This window comes from Tyto alba, unplaced genomic scaffold, assembly GCF_018691265.1.
Source record: "Tyto alba isolate M040663 unplaced genomic scaffold, T.alba_DEE_v4.0 Super-Scaffold_23, whole genome shotgun sequence".
Classification (NCBI taxonomy): Eukaryota; Metazoa; Chordata; class Aves; order Strigiformes; family Tytonidae; genus Tyto; species Tyto alba.
The window spans coordinates 22,962,464-22,979,619 of record NW_024881297.1 but is presented as its reverse complement, the minus strand read 5'-3'; the positions used below and the strand labels follow the sequence as shown (position 1 = coordinate 22,979,619).

The 17,156-nt window shown below is 42.3% G+C and overlaps 1 protein-coding gene across 3 annotated transcripts in view; it reads left to right on the top strand.

Moving 5' to 3' along the window:
• Positions 1 to 17,156, top strand: part of TECRL (trans-2,3-enoyl-CoA reductase like) — a 103,813-nt gene that overhangs the window by 62,918 nt on the left and 23,739 nt on the right. For all 3 annotated transcript variants that reach the window (XM_042797154.1, XM_032997870.2, XM_032997869.2), the window contains 2 exons: positions 11,138 to 11,182; positions 12,421 to 12,524. In XM_042797154.1, the coding sequence (XP_042653088.1) occupies positions 11,138 to 11,182; positions 12,421 to 12,524 (149 nt within the window). The remainder of the gene's footprint in view (positions 1 to 11,137; positions 11,183 to 12,420; positions 12,525 to 17,156) is intronic.

The window sequence follows — 17,156 nt, the reverse complement described above, 5'->3', positions numbered from 1 at the left end:
AAGACATGTTTCTACAGCATCAAAAATATTTTTGAAAACTTTCAACTAATTCTGCCTGCAAATAAGACGACCAACTTCAAAAATTGGGACTGAATGGCACAGAAATAGAACAAACGGAAGGCTATGCCAGTGGTTTATTTGCTTTGAACAACATATGTTGCCCCGGTTTAAATACATACTAATGGGAAGGCAATATATATTTTTTTTATATTCTGCCATTAGAGTGCAAGTTCAGAGTTCACAAACAGTCTAGATGAGTTGTGGCTATAACATTTACAGAGGAAAATCAGTAGAGGTGTTCAAAGGCCATTAAGTGTTTGCTGTATAGATTGGGATGAAATGTCATCCCTCGGGTTTGAGAATGAACATACTCACCAAGCAATATCACCATAATCAAGTCCCTCATGGGCTGTATCTGTGTAACTGTGGAAAAGCAGTTTGCTGATCAGTTTTAAGCATGTTATGCTTCTTCCTACACGACTGCCTTGTGGCTGATGTGCAGACAGCTTGTCTGGGCTCAGTTCCTGCTGGGAGAGCTTGGGGTGGCTAGTCCTGTGCTCTCCATGTGGGCTAGAGCATCACTCACAGCATGCACAGGAGGTGACCTGGAATCAACCTTGTCTGCTGTTTATCCTCACAATGTCTCTATTTGCTGGAGAGGTACTATAGCCTCATTTCACAGCAGAGGAACTGCAATATGCAGAGGGGAAATTATTCGTCCTCTGTCGTAGAGCTGAGATGGGAAGAACAGTTTCCCAGTCCTCATGGCAGTGCTTCTGAGGCACTGAAGCCTGTGCTCAACCCAATTAAAGTGGTTGGATGGGGGAATTAAACCAGCCCAAATAAAATTCTCCCAGGAAGGACATGGTAACACGACCGAGCCTCTGGCTCACATGCTATAGTGTCTGATCTGCTGCCAAAGCAGGGCAGATCTGTGCTGCCTTTTCCTCACCGCTTGTGGAGAAACTACAGTTTAGCCCTGTTATTAGTGGCGATTAATTTTCAGTGTGGTGAATTTACTGATGTATTTGATGAGAAGTTAATTTGCACTAAGGAAGAAATCATATCAGTTCAAATGCAGTCAGTTAATTGTTGATGGCATTGGTGTGGCCATTTGATACAAAACACGTGTTGCTATTAGGGGTAAATGAGTTATCTTTGCTCTATCAGCTGTGCTTGTTGGAGCACCAGGTACTATCTGATGCTGGAACGTAAATCAGCAGAGCCCCAGCCTGCTGTAACGCGCGCCGGTGCCGTACCACATTCAGACAGTGTGCAAGCAGTGTGGGGTAAACCAGCGAGTGTGGCAGTCCTCTGCTCCCTGCCCCTCGTGCATCTCTGGGGAGAGCTGCTACCTAAACGTACTTAGCAGTCATGCTGGTTAGGGGAGTATCCTAACTAGAGCTTTCTGAAGTGAGGAGGCAATGACCTGGGTTATGAGTGTCCTGAAACACAGCATATCTGTAACACTGCAAGGCACAGCACTGCCTGTTCTCTCAGAACATGGCACAGGCAGAACAGGAGCAAAGGTTTTAAAAGAAGCAACATTTTAAAACAGGCCTTTATATCTTATTGCTTCTGTTTTCTGAGAACACAAGGATGGTCAGATACCTGTGTTTAAATGCTCTGCTTTGCTGCCTGTGAAAACCTTGGCTGGGTTAACTACTGCTACACCAGTAAATGTATTTGAGCAGTTAAAGGTTCAGATAGACGGCAACCAATTTCATAACCCACCAAACATTAAGATGAGTTTTTAAAAATCCCATGTTAGAATATGGACAGGCAGATAGAGAAGGAAGGATATTTTTAGTCCCTAAACCATAAATTTAGTTTGGCAAATGCATGTTCCTTAACATACAGTTTCTCATTTTGGGTCACCCTTTGTATGGAGGCTTCACTGATAGAGTTTATATTTAGGAAGAGAATCCTGCTTGAGTTCTCACATCCCCCTGATACCTCAACAATTATCTTTGTTACCCTTTCTGAACTTGTAGAGACAGGAGAATCAACGACAAAGATAACTGCCAGAACACAGATCCTCAATCAGCATAAATTACTCTTCTCTCTTTTAACTGGGGTTGACATTTCAGACCCGGAACACAACCGTCTGCAACCAGGAAGCCAACTCGGTGCTATTTTAGTGCGTGGATCACAGGAGGCAGCCCTCCCCAGGGGTCAAAAGACTCCCCAAACCTATTACACAGAGTCTAGCCTCAATGACCGAGACCTGCCCGTCACCCGCCGGCAGCAGCAGAGCATGCTTCTGTGCAGCAGCTCGGAGCCCACGCGAGGGGAGAAGAGAAGCCCATGCAGGGGGAGAAGAGAAGCCCATGCAGGGGGAGAAGAGAAGCCCACGCAGGGGGAGAAGCCCACGCGAGGGGAGCCAGCCTGGCAGGCACCCCGCTCCAGGCCCAGCTGAGCGTGCGCTGTGCCCCACACTCAGCACCTCCTGCACCCATCAAAGGCAGTCCCTTACCGGAACGTTGCTTCAAGCTCCAGGCTTGTCAGAACATCTATTTTCTTGTTTCTCTGTATTCTGCTCAATGGTTATTATTGATGAAAAAAAAAATGGTGAGCTTCATTCTCCTTCCCTTCCTTTGCCCACGCACATTAATTTAAATGCAAATCCACACAGAAAGATCAAAATTAATTATACTTTCTGCAGCAGGCTACATAGAAAATTGAAATGCACACGGCTGGCTTTTCTTCCTTTCTTTTTTTTTTTTTTTTTTTTTTTTGGAAGTGGAAAGGAGAAACAAGGTAGCAAAAACATTAAAATACACATCTACATGCGGCATGCTTGCTTGCTTTTAGTTTCTGATGCGTTTTGCTCATCTGGATTTCCACAGTAGGTTTCAGTGTTTCAGGAAGAAAATTGAAAACTTAATCTTCTACTGACATAAATTGACCTCTAAATGACAAATAATACTCTGTTTATCACTAATAACAACTGATCTTCATCAAGAAAAACTATGCTTGCTTAAGCCCGATCAGAATATAGCTAAGGTCTGAGATTTTTTTTTTGTTTATTTGTTTGTTTTTTGTTTTGTTGTTGTGTTTTTTTGTTGTTTTTTTGTTTTTTTTTTTTTTTTCCCCAGGGAAAATAAAAGATGAGAAGAGAGGAGTGTTCTGTTCCTCAGGGAGTTCAGACATTTATATAAGTCTTTTAAATGAAAATGCAATCGGCTGAATTTGTGACCCAGGGTGCAGTGCAGAGTCTCACGAGCTGGAATTCCACACCTGGGCACAGTCAGAGCAGATAAACTGCCTCCAGAAATCAACATATGGACAGGACTATCATGTTTTCCAGATCCTGGGCAAGAAAAGCAAAGTTCTGACACTTGTTAAGGTGAATGGATGCTGGAATTGTATGCAATATAATACTCTTTGCTATAGAGATGTTAGGTATGCTCTGAAAAACCTTCTGGATCAGGCACTTTGGGGCTTCAGTGGAGGTGCCAGGGTGACAGTTACATGACTTTATGTAGGAAAAATGGATGCTCACAGATTTTAAGCATTTTAGGCCAACGAGAACAATCAAATGGACAGCTAAAAAGGAAGCAGACACTTCCTCACACTGGGACTTACCTGCTTAGTAGTCAGTGTGTGTTGTTCTGTTATTCCACTTAGCCAGACCCTGTCCTTAACACTGTTGGTCTTAGCATGGTCTTAACTTAACTTGATGTCTGGAGACATCAATTCAGCCAGCTCACCACTTGCTCTCCCTGTGCAAGCAGCATGGCTGTAGCTAGATGCATTCATGTTTTTCAAAAACCAAAAGGAAGAAATGGATGCTTATGATCAAATAGCTCCTTTTCTAAATTCCACATGTCATTAAGAAAGTGGTTATTTGTGTCCCCATAGCAACTAGAGGTCGAGGTGCCTTTGTAAAACACATGGTCAGAGATCTTCCCTGGAAAGCTTACAAATTAAACAAATCAGGGAAAATACTCGGAAAAGCTGACAAAGAAAAGGGATCTATCCCTAGGTATGGAGCCATTAAAAATAATATCCATTTCAGTAGCCTGCTGAAATTTTACCAAACGGGACACACTGGATCTGCTCTTCCCACTGACTTCCCATAAAAATGTGGATCTAGTTCAAGACCTCACTCCCACTCTTTAAATATCCTGTTACACCATACCAAAGGTCCTTCTACAAGAAAAACACAGCCTAGCTGAATGATCCTGAATCCAGCAAGTGCCTTCCCAGGGCCAGCCCTGTGCCCTAAAGACTTAGTGAGAGGTGGAAGCAGCGTACAGTTGGTGGCCTGGCCCCTGGGAGCCCAGCGGGGCTCAGGAGCTCAGTGCAGCGCCAGGCCAGGTGGGTGGTAACTGGAAGGGGCCTGGCTAGAGCTGGCCCCTCCTCAGAAGCCCTGACAAAAAAAGAGCCAGGTGATTGTGCTAGCATTTGGAGGGTCAAAGCAGCAAAATATCTTTTGGTCTGCTGCCAGAGGGCCTTTCGAGTGGGGTCATGTAAAGAGATGCTGGGGCCTTGCTTGTCCCAGGCTTGCTGCTGAGAGCTGCAATTCTTCAGGTGGGCTGGTCATTCAGATTGCAGTTCTCAGCAGCTGTCATTTCTTACAGTGAAGGCAAGCATAGTAATAGCTTCAGGTACTCTTTCTCTTCGTCCTGTGGCCCAGCTTAGTTTTACAGTGGTTTCTTAGGTGTGCTTTGCTTACCACCACCGTGCTCAAGAATCACACAAGTGCAATGTTAGCACAATAAATCCCACAGCCTTTTCTTCCAAATAAAAGCAGAAAGCAACAGCTTCAAGTCATTTCAGCATCCCACTTCCCTGCTGTCAGCTCAGCGAAGCAAGGATATGCAAACTTCAGCCCAGCAAAGGCTGCAACTGTCAGCGCAGTGATATCTCTATCCATTCCTGTCTTCTCAGAAGCATTCCTGCTCAAACACGCCCACTACAACCAAGAGAAACAACACTTATGACCGTTGCTGTTAAGGTAGCGAACATGGAGCAACTGTATTTGTTCAGCATTTTCTTGTCAAGGAAAGGCATCAGCAAGTTTTCAGATAATCTGTGTGTTGGTATGTCTGTCTGTCTCTATATGTTATGCACAAAACCATCATCCCCACGCAAACTAATATGTGAATCTTTCCTGGCAATCTCATCCTCAAAAACTACTGTCTGGTTAAGGTGGTGGAATGCATTTCAGCTGGTCTCAGTTCACAAGGGCAAGTGCTGTTACATTTCTCAGCTAATGTGTAACATTTTGTGATCATATAAGGGGTATTGGTGCAGCAGTGATCCCCAGAATTTCCTGTATTTCTGCAAATTTAAACAACATGCTGCTGCTGATTGATTATAGTAATTTTGTTGCTCATATCATCCTATTCATATCACAGCAGGTATTGCTTGTAATTATTAAAACTATTTGTTATTAGAGATGCATGGGTGGTGAAATACAATGAGAAGCAAACAATTTAACTGATAATAAAATTAGCTGATCATGGAAAGTCAATCTGCTAATTATCTCCAAATTGTGTCCATCAGCTCTGTTTTGCATTTCTTAGACTCCTCACTCCCTGGCAGAATAGCTTTTGCAGGGCTGCATTCTAAGGACTACACTAAATTTCCCAGCAAGAGAGGTCTTCATCATGTCACACCTTTACTCTCATATAGGTTCATGTAACTTCATAAATACTTTGTGACAAATAGGCATTTGATTGTGTAATTTACTACAGAACATGCAGTGCACTAAAGAATTTTAATGGAAGGTACTTTATGAAACTTAGTAAAAATTAGATTGATCCCTTCAATTTCATAACTATTGGAAAATATCTAGTACTTATATTTCTTAGTTAAATTTTCAAAATCTCTTGTGATATTTATGTGGTGGAGCACACATTAAGGTCAATTCGAATCATGTGGATAGAGTACCTTTGGACACTTTTAAAACTGTTCTCAGTTAATGTGATTGTCAGACGATTTGTTTACTGAAATTCTAGCATAAATGTGGTGAAAACAAAGCCCACCCATGTGAGCAGCGGCACCAGTAGATCTTTTTTTTCTGTGCATCTTTTGCATAGTGGTATTGGCAGCTGGGCATGGCACTGAAGCTGTCATTTTAGCAAGCATTTATATGGTTGTTTAATAGCAATACATCTCCTTCTTATATACAGTATTAATATGCGATTTCATAGCTGGGAACGGTCAAATTAAAGATGGCTGTCAGTTTTTATATATCCTGTCACTTTGCTTATGTTTTAATTTTTGTTTCAAAAACTGGCAAGTACGACAAATAACCCATACACAATCAAATATTTTTCCTCATGTCCATTTTTTAAAAGAGATTATTAAAAGGAAACATTGATTCACTTTCCAAGAAAATACAATCCTGTGTTGAAAAATTATGATGCTTTAAAGGTAATAGCATTAAAATATTTTACTGGGTTTTAAGTAAACCTATGGATTTTTTTTTCACAAAGTTTGGAATGGATTCTTGACCAAGAAGATGGAATAAGGTAAAAGGCTTAAGACTCATCATTAATTGCTTACACTTCCAGACTAAAGGAAGCCTGTACACATAGAAGGAACATTGTCTGGCTCATAACAGAATGAATCATAAAATTGTAGAACAGTTTAGGTTGGAAGGGATGTTCAAAGATCATCTAGTGCAGCACTCCCTGCCACAGGCAGGGACATCTTTCACTAGATCAGGTTGCTCAGTGAAGATTGATGTTGATGTCACTTAAAATCAAGGAGTTTGTGAATAACCTTTCAGCTGAGGAATGGGCAAAGCTTTCAGGTGCCTATGTGCATGCAGTTGAGGGGTGACCATATTAAAAACTGAGACAAACATCCTTCAATAGAAGGATAAGTCAGGAGGGTAGAAATAAACAAATAGGAGATGGAAAAGCAGGAAGACATTTCAGTAGCTGTCCAAACATGCTGCAAAGAAAGGAACCAAAGCTGTTCTACACAAATGCTAGAAATCTAAGAAATGTGATGAGGAACCACAATATTGGCTAAATACAGAGGATATAACACTGGCTAAACAGACCTGTGGTTTGAATCACGATGGCCGTTCTTATTTTCTGGTCAGTCTGTATCTGCTTTTTCGAGTCAAAACCTGTCTGGGATATAAATGGACTGAAATGATATTTTTACAACTTTGTTCCAATTATGACATGCATAGCCAAAACCATAACCCTGCATAAGGGAGCTGAACAGCTCTGCAGAGCACAAGGAATATAGAGGGACTGTGACCTACAGAGTACCATGTGGCTGAGCTCTGATGCACCATCACAATGTCAGAAAGTAAATAATAATTCATGCCTGATTTTAGATTCAACACCAGTTACAAGATAAACTTCATCACCCATGCTCTTGGTTTGCCATTCATCTCTGCAGGTGGCATCAGTGGAAAGTGTTAATAAGAATAAACTGGGAAGTAAAACTTACTGGAAAAAAACAAACCAAAACAAAAAACAACCCTGGAAAAACCCTCCAGCTTTAGACTGGAAGCAAGAGGAGCTTTGCCAGGTGTGGGAGTGCGGAGAGGCCTGAGTGCTGCAGCTGTGTCTCTGTCTTTAGTGATAGCTTGACTGCTGTCTTGGAGCCTGTGCTCTCCACATGCACTTCGGAATTCCTGCTGATGGCAGGTAAAGCTAATCTACCAGATAATACTCTCTATAGGTATCCAAGAGAGCCATCAACACCTGATTCTGACAGATAGTAGCAAGAGTTAATTAATAAAAAAATTAGTCACTGCATTTGGCTTCTTTTCACTGTGAAAAGAAAGGAGAGCTCTTCTCCATAGGAATGTCATGAATGTGTTTTTGCCAGAACCAGGCTGGATTGGAATGGCTTCCTGCATTGCCAAATAGAAATCCAGAGCTGTCCTAGTGAGAGCTCTGGAGGATCCCCATGGAAAACACAGTCACAGGAAGAAGGCAAGTAAAGGGTGTCAAGTGGGGCCAGGGTCCCCTTGGCCAACCGCTACCAAGTGGTGACCAGGCAAATCTCTGATGCCTAGGAATGTGTGGGGTTTCCTCTCTCTGAAATGAGTCTCATCAGGCTGAGAGATCAGACCAGCCAGACCTCTGGGACCTCCTGAGGAACTAAGTGGGATCATGCTTCTCTCCAGAAAGCAATGCTGTTTTTTTTTCAGGACCCCAGGCAGCTAAGGCTGGGAAACATCCTTGCTATAGTCTGCTGACAGTAAAGATTGAAAGCAGGAAACTTTCATGTTCTGACTAAAACCAACATACAAATAGAGATGTGTTTGGACTTTGCCCCCCATTCAATTTGCATAGTATTTCCACTTGACATTGGCTAGTGGCCCCCCAGCAATAGTAAGAGCTGTGAAGGAACATCCCAACAGCCAGTTCCAGGTCTCTCCATAAAAGTACACATGGCACCCCAAGGATGGTCTAGAACACAGTGGTGTGATAACAAGGTCATTGCAGACAAGCAGCCGCAAAGGCACACTTCCACCTGTCTAAATCTTTGAGTATGTTTGAACATAATGGTGTACTGAGGCTAAAGGACTGGAAATGTGGGATGACATGCTTAAATGCACAACCTCTGTTTGCCCTTGTGAAGATTATGAGCCGTACCTAAAAGTGCATTGCCACAGGATCAGGTAAATTGGCTTTTATTGAAACATACTGTAATATAAGGGTTGGGGGGGTTAGGGGGAAGATTCCAATTTAACACAAGTACATTGCATTTCAGGCTCCCAAATAACTATTGATATCGGCTGTCCTGGAGCAAATCATATCTTCCTTGACAAGTCAGACAGCTGCTCTTTCTCTATCTTCCTTCTGTTATCTTTAATAGCCATGGATTGTTGTGGTACCTTGAAAAAAATGTTTGTGATTTGCCTGATGGATGTCTCACCTCCTGCTATTAGCCCTGGTTCATGGGTTCATCTAATGCCTATTCTTGCCTACAAAACTCAGACCAAGTGCTTTTAAAATGAGAGTGTGCTGGCTGCCACGGCACAGTGGGTGCAGTGCACGCTGTGTACAGCTCCCCTTCCCCTCCAGCTGGCAGACAGTGGGGTAAACAAGCTCTCCTGATCATCCTGAAATACAGTTGAGGTAGAAGCAATCTCCAGAGCTCACCTGGTCCAGGCTCCTGCTCAGAGCAGGGCCAAATTTCAAGTCCTAAAAGACTGCTCAGGGTCTTCCCCAGCTGAGGCCTGACTATCTCCAGGGAAATAGATCCCACAGCTTCTCAGGGAAAATGTTCCCACATTTGATCGCAGTCATTGTGAGGAATTGTGTTGTGGTTTGGGCCTGATCGGCAACCAACCCCCGCAGCTAATCACCCTCCCTTCCCCCTCCCCACCTGGGAATGGCGGAGGGGATTAGAGGGGTGAAGGGAGACTCACAGGCTGAGATAGGAACAGTTTAATAATGGCAATAAACCGAAAACAATAACGATGATGGGGGGAAAACAAAAAGAAATATATAAACAGGCAATGTACAGCGTAATTGCTCCCCACCCGCTGACCAATCCCCAGCCCGTTCCCGGCCAGCGACCCCGAGATACCAAGATCCCACAGTCGCAATCCCAGAAGCGAGAGAGAGCTCCTTCCCAACCACCCCTCCTTTATATAGCGAGCATGACGTGCCATGATATGGAATATTTCACTGGCCAGTTTGGGTCAGGTGCTGTGGCCGTGCTCCCTCCCTGCTCCCTGTGCCCTGGCGCACGGGCAGGACATGGGGAGTCGGAGAGTCCTTGAAGTCTCGGTAGCAGCTGAAAACATCAGTGTGCTATCAGCATTCTTCCCATACCAAACCCAAAGCTAAATCCAAAACACAGCACTCATCTAGTCCCTGAAAAGGAATATTAACTCTATTTCTGTCCAAACTAAGACAAATTGTTTTCCATTTGTCTAAGTTATGGGAATACTGGTATCTTAAATGCAAGAATACTAACAATTGTAACATAGATCTAAAGAAAACTATGGCTATATTTGACCATTTTCACCCAAATGTTGAATTGTAAATACAAATCAAATCTTTCAGGCTACCCACTGTCCTAAGGTATGTCAAAGGAAATAAAGACAAATGCACTGGAAATGGCTGGAGGTGGTGATAGTGCAGCTGTTCCCTTGCTTTTGCCTGTCAGACTTCGCTGCCCCCAAATCTCAGTCAACACCAAGGGCTGTGTAAGGTCTCCCCAGGCTGCCTCAGGTCATCCATAAAAGCCTTCAACATCAAACAGAAGTGTATGTGGGGCTTAAGTGAAGTTACAAATTATGTGTCTTTGTGATTCGAAGGAGGAGTGCTTATATTGTCCATTCAGCTAGCACAGCTGTAGGGGCACAGCCTTCTGCATACAGTCATTACAAAGAACTGAACAAGTTAATAATTTGAACAGCCACGATCCCTTCTGCAGTCTTTCTGTGGCAATCACCCACTTGCCCTGACACCAAGAGAAAACAAATGCAACTGGAGACCTGTAGCTGTTTGAACAAACTGACAGAGATCTGTCCCAAATCATCAAAGGGCACCTAATAACAACTGCTAACTGCTGTTATGCATTTAGGAGCAACCTTTAAACTACACCATTTAAAAACCTGCTTCTAAGGATTACCCTTAAGTTGATGGAGATCATGGAAGTCATATGTAACCCAGTATTAGCTACCCGGGTGTCTCTGCTTTTTTATCTCTATTTGCCTGATTAAGCTGTGATTAAGAACTAGTGCTAGCTGCACATCCCTAGTAAGGTTTGATACTCCTAATTGGGAAAAACTAACCCCTTTGGACAAAACTGTATAAAAAGCATAATTTTGGAGGGAGAGGCAAGACTGACACATTTAGTACGGAGTTTTGGCAAATATAATAATAAACAGGGTCCTCTCTATAGTTTCCAGTGGTGCATGCACACGCCCATTTTTCATGTGCTGATGGAGCATTCAGGATTGAGATGTGTGCTTTCAACACTCGAGTGGGAAGAAGGGATTTCTGCTTTAATGTGTCTATTGTGTGCTCCTCCTAGCTCTCTTGTATTCTGCTTGTATAGCTGAGACCATGAGAGGATTTTTTTTTTTTTTTAATTTCACAATTGTAGCTATCAGCTAAAAAGAATATTAAAAGAAAGAGAAATCTAGATCCTCCACCATGAAATTAACAGTCATGCTTTGTGATTTGAACAGGTCCCCAGTGGTACCCTTCCCGTGTTGGCCTGCAACTAGAACGCAGTAAGTATTCATATGGTTGAATACAGCCACCTAATGTATTACTAATCCTCTGGCAAGTTCTTCTCCTAACACTATTGCTTTCTCTATACATGTTATTGGGTGAACTGTTAGCACTTTTTCATTAATTGATATTAATGATTAGCTTTCTCACTAATAAAGGAATCTAATGGTTTTCATAACCACATATGACTGTACTTGAGACAAGGCAGTTTTAAAACCATTCACTCACTTCCCTCACTTGCTGCATTATCTACTTTAATACGTGCTCACAGCCTCATGAGAAGATGCAACTGGCTTCAGGAAGCAGCTTCTTTTTTTTTGTGCCAGTACATCTGTTCTTGGTGGACATGGCAGTGGGAGATGAAGCTGCCATGGGCTGTATGGCATTTGTTCTGTGGACATGTAGCATTGCAGAGCCCTAGAAAAGGAGGGCTCAGCACTTGGTGGAATTTAGCACTCTCAGTGACTTAAACAGTCAACAAACATATATTGAAAGGGAGACGCAATACATAAAGTGAAAAACAGAAAGGAAGTGTTGCAGCCATGGCAACACCCCATGCAAGTGGCTGTTGGGGTTTCCTAATAGCCAGCTCACTGCCTCTATAAAAAAAAGATAACCAGATATTGCCATTTTATGTCACTACCTGTACACTCTGGGTCTATCAAGACTGGAAGCAAATGCCTCAAAATACTGTGAAAAGTATTGTAATGCTCAGATATACCTGGTCTGCTTAGGCCAGATGGCTTACAAAGAAATCTTGGTCTGTGAGCCTTTGTCCAAGAAGTTGTGTTCATCATGATGGTGCCACCTATTGTAAAATAGCCTGAGAATACAAATGCTTCAGCAAAAGATATCAGTGATTGAGACACTGCATAACATCGACTTTCCCATTAGTCTTGCAAGACAGAATAAAATGTGCTCTAGGAAATTGTCTGTGTGATTGCATGGCACGTCTCTAATGGTCTAGATTAACAGAGGTAGCATCATAACAATTGCTATGCATTGCTGCTCAGTGTCATGTCAGCCTAAAGCTTTTGTTAAAATGAGAGGAGAATAACTCTCATAGAAATTCTCTAAGTTGCTGACCTGGACAATAAGTACCAAGTCACCAAAATAAATCAGAATACAAGTTGGGTCTATACCTTGACCATTAGCAGGGCAGTCTAGATGCTATGCTGAACCTCTAAGCAGATGCCTGTTGTTCATACCATCTCCTCCTTCCTTTTTGTCATTACAGATGGGCCCTATTTGAAGGATTCCATTAACATTCAAAGCCTTGCAGTTTCCTCTATCATTACACTGTATTTTACAGACCTGGGTCAGCAGGTCGGTTGGACCACGGTAAGTATGTCCTTGTAACAATCAACATGACACATCTTAATGTACAATGTGTTTTAGCATCAAATTACTCCAACTTCCTCAACGTGTCTTTCCCTATGTCAAATGGTGTAATTACTTTATCAGCAGTCAAAACAGAAATAAATGGATAGTGAGCCAAGTTATCAATGTGCTAACTCTGACATCCAATTAAAGATTAGAAAGTGGACATAACAACGTTGCCTGAAGGGAAAAAAAAAAAAAAAAAAAAAAGTTTCAGCTTATCTGGGGTTTATATACCTGTGCAGGACCTGTAGCCAAAACCATTCATTTGCTGCAAGGTTCCTCAGCTTTGAAAGTGGAAGGCTATTAAAAAGAAAAAGATGGATTTCTGGTAATCCGGTTGATAATGCGGGAAAATTATTGGATGGGAATGCTTTATTCTTTGTTCCCCTAAAGAACATTTCTGAAAGAGTGGTGAGGCCAAGAATTCCTGGCAGAAGATGCTCAGCCAGGCTCAGGAGTCGCAAAAATTTTGAATGTCTTTGTAAAACAAAAGCATTTGCCATGAGCAACAATACCTGCATTATGCTGTAGGTAGAATCATGGTCTATTTTGACTTTTGGTGTCAGTTTGACTTCAGTTATTTTCCTGTAGGCAGCTGTTGGAAGGTGAAGGTGGTGCGTGAGAGGCAAAGTGTTCCATCCAAACAAGCTTGTTGGGAACTCTAACTTTACAGGTTCATCTGTGCAGGGAGGAAGTGAAAGATTCAATTCTTTCACAGTCCAAAGACAGAAGACAGCAGAAGGGTTTGAAAGGACAGTGAAGGGATGGGAGATGAAGAGACCTTTCCAATATCCTGCAGCACACATAGGTGGTGGAGCTGAAAGTAGTCTCACTACTAGATTGACCTAGCTTTTGCTGTAGTTTGCATATACTGCGTTAGCTGGAGTAATACACAGCCCACATCTGTATGTTGGGTAACAAGATTCTCAATTTCTGCAGTGGGAAACATGAGTAAGGCAGAACTACAGTTTCTGAAAGCCATAAAAGCCATGATGAGACTATTCATAGCAATGGAAAACAAACCAATTGCTTGCAATTCCTCTAATGAAGCAAGTGAGATTTTGCTAACTGGCATCATGGCTGTAAGTCAAATTACTGAATTCTTACCTCTGGTAGTCCACAGATCCCACCCTGCTCATGTGGGGTGACCATAAGACTCACTGGCAAGCAGCTGTCCTTCCTTGGCTGTGTTTATATGGATGGAGCTTGCGAGTGTCAGGTCTTTAAGCAGCTTGCAGATGATAGTACTGGTTCCTCTCTCCAGTATATCACTGTGGACTAGGAAGCATTACTACAAGACATGTAAAATGGACGTGCTATTTTACAGTTCATCTGTTAAACAGTACACTCAAGGTGGGTGTTATTGCCAGAACTGCCCTTGACTTTGGGAAGAGTCAGCTTCTGGATCAACACTGTAAGGTTGCATATCCATCTCACCTGCTCAAGCTCACATGCATTTCTTTCTCTCCAGGGAAGCAGATAACCCCTAGCAGCACAAACTCTGGCATGCTTTAGCCCCTGTGAACAAGAACGTGGCCTGTATCTATCCTTCCGAGTTCTAACAACAGGACCCAAATCCCCAGGTGGTAACAAGCAGTTTGCTTCAGTGGGGTTAGAACAGTTCACACTGTGTGACCTACCCATTTCAGTAGAGGTCTGAGAGTTTGTCAAGGCTGAGGATTTACCCCACTGATTCCCACACTGATTAATGGCCTACTGTGACCATAATGACTAATGCCAATTGGGGTCCTGTTTCCCCCCCAACCCATCCCACCACCTCTGAACCAAGCAAAATTGTGAGTAGTGCAGCCTCCTGTTTGCTACAACTAAGCAATCTGTAAGAACCTTATTTATTCTCTCCTTTGCTGGTGGTTTATGTAGCCTAAGACAGTAACATAACTAAAGCTTAATATCCCATTATAAATAGTGCAGTTATGACTAGGCGTTGATACTGCAGGCAGTGGCATTTTTTTATGATTTAATCTGTGTATGCAGAAAGTTAACTCCATGAGTTTCTGAATATTCATCTTATCGCATTCTGTTCCATACTCTAAATTGTCTCCATTCTCAGTGGGAGAAATCTTCCTAGCCACATCATTTAAACAGTCAAGAGATTTTTATATTATAGATAGTCTATAACAATGGAGAAAAAGTTAATAGAAGATTGTATTCTAACAATAGCAATTAAGAATGCATTTGTACACAGGATGTATATTTTTATTGCCATTTTTACTGTGCTTAGAGCTCCCATTCTTTCATGCCCCTTGACTCTCTATCAGATTTATGCACACAGTGAGGGATGCTTCTGATTTAAAGGTTTGACATTTAAATAAACAAGGCACAGAATAAAAATATTCTTATCTTGTCAGCAAAATGATAGGTGAGGTACAAAGGGTCTAGACTCAAAAAATAGACACAGAAGCACATGGAGATATGGTGGTGCTCCAGAGGTCAATGCACTGGGCATGGATCTGTCTAGGATAAAACTAAGCACAGAGGTGGGTCTTCTGGGGCTTTATCACCTCAGTGGAGATCACACTTGAGATGCCCACTCGAGGGTCAAGAACACCAAGAACCCCTATGCTGGGGATTTACACCAAGACAGTGACTTGTGGTTTTTAAAAGAGGAAAGTGCTACCTACCTCCACCTCCTGAGAGCAGTACTCTCTCCAGGCATGTAAAATAAAAGATGATGCTGTTGTCTGTTCCCAAACTAACAGTTTGAGTCTCTAAGTCTAGGAGTGTATTTCTGAATCAAGAAACCCCAGCTTCCCTTTTGGATCATGCACATTCTCTGGTTTACAGTCCTTGTTACACTCCACCTTGGTGGCTCAAGAGTTTGTCGTCTTCTACTGTCTACTCAATCCCTCTGTCAGAGGTTGCTGCTATGTAGGAAGGACTTTTCCTTCTCATCCTCAGCCTTCTTAAAACATGATTACACAGTGACCAAAGTATTTTTGGTGTTTTGCACTGTGAAAGGCCAGACATCTCCTGGGATCAGGTTATACTACAAGCTCTGAGACTGGTTGACCAGTTTTCAACAAGTTCTAGAGGCTGGGTTGCTCTGAGGGAGGACAAACAGGGGTGAGGGATTTGCAGTTCTCCTCCACTGGAGCAATTACTTGTCAATCTCTTGAGAACGAGGCCCTTTCCTGGGATAATGTAGGTAGAAATCCAACCTCAGCTGGCTCTTTGAGAAGAAAGGAGACCCTCGAGCCTCATTTCCAGAAAGCATTTCAGGGAGAAAACAGAACCTGTTTCTTAATATCATGGATTTTGTTAGAACTCCTTCTCTACTCTGCCTTCTTTTTTATAAAATATTATCAGAAACACATAATTTACTTCCGCACATTTACCAATTCCTTTACCCTACCTAGAGGGGACAGTTGAGGTTTGCTGACTGATGCTTCAGAGATACTAATGGAAGCTGAGTTTACAGATCTTTTCTATATGCCTCCTGCAAAGATTGTATCCCCAGGGGTGTTTTAAATTCCCACCACTGAAGTGATGGGTTTTATTTTTAATCTCTGTCCAATTTTGGGCCTAAGCATGTTTGACAGAGAGCTTTTTTTACATACTGCAATGCGGCGTGTGACTTTTTGAAACATGGCTGGCATTTTACTGCTAAGAATGAATACTGCTGCTGCAGTCAAAAGGAAAAAGAAAACCATTCTTCCTGCTCAAATTCAGACTTCCATTAAAGCTTTCCTCATTGAGCAGTGATTGCAATTTCTGATTTATCAGCTTCTGTTGTCTAGTTGCTAACTGGGCAGGCTACCAGAATGATCAAAATAGAACTGAGAAAACAGCATAGAGATGTGAAAAATATATATTTACCTCTAAGTCTGTGAATTTCATGAGATTAACCCTGAAACACAGTACTTCAGTAAATATTTTTTGTAACTGTGATTTAAAATTAGGGATTGCTTAAATACTTTGACTCCTGAGAGCCTTAAAATACCGAGGCTGGCAGCAGAACTCCTCCATTTAAAATTTTCAATGAAAAAAAGATTCTGCTCAATTTAGAAATGTAGAGACTAATACTTATTTAAACTCGAGAACATCTTTGAAATCTGAAAAGCCACGCTTTCACTAATTGGTCTGTTCCCTTCTGGCTGGCAAGCAAAATTATCACTGAGTTAGACATTGTGAAAAATGAACAAGAAGCCAAGAGATCTGTGTCTGAAGCTTTGTGGTTATGTATAGCAGGTGTACACAGTGGGGAAGTGCATGCTGGACTGAGTAAGGGGGATATGCCTGTTCTCTTGGGGGGAAGGAAGTGTTTTGGTCAGCACGGTTCTCTCCGCTTACTCACACAGTGCATGCATACAGAAGTTTTTATGTCCTGTGGGTGTGGGTTGGTGGTGAAGAGGGGAGGAGCAGTTGCTCTGACTGAGGATGGCAGAGGTCACTTGGCTGGTCCTGTAAATGAGGAACAATCCCGTTAATTCTGTGGGATTAGTGTGATACAAAGCAATTTGTGAGTATTGATGGGTTTGAAAAAACAGGCAGCCAAACTTCTGCAGACTCATTTTCTCCACTTTGTCTTTACTGAGGTCAGCTTTGGGCTTCCCATGGGGAACAATTTAA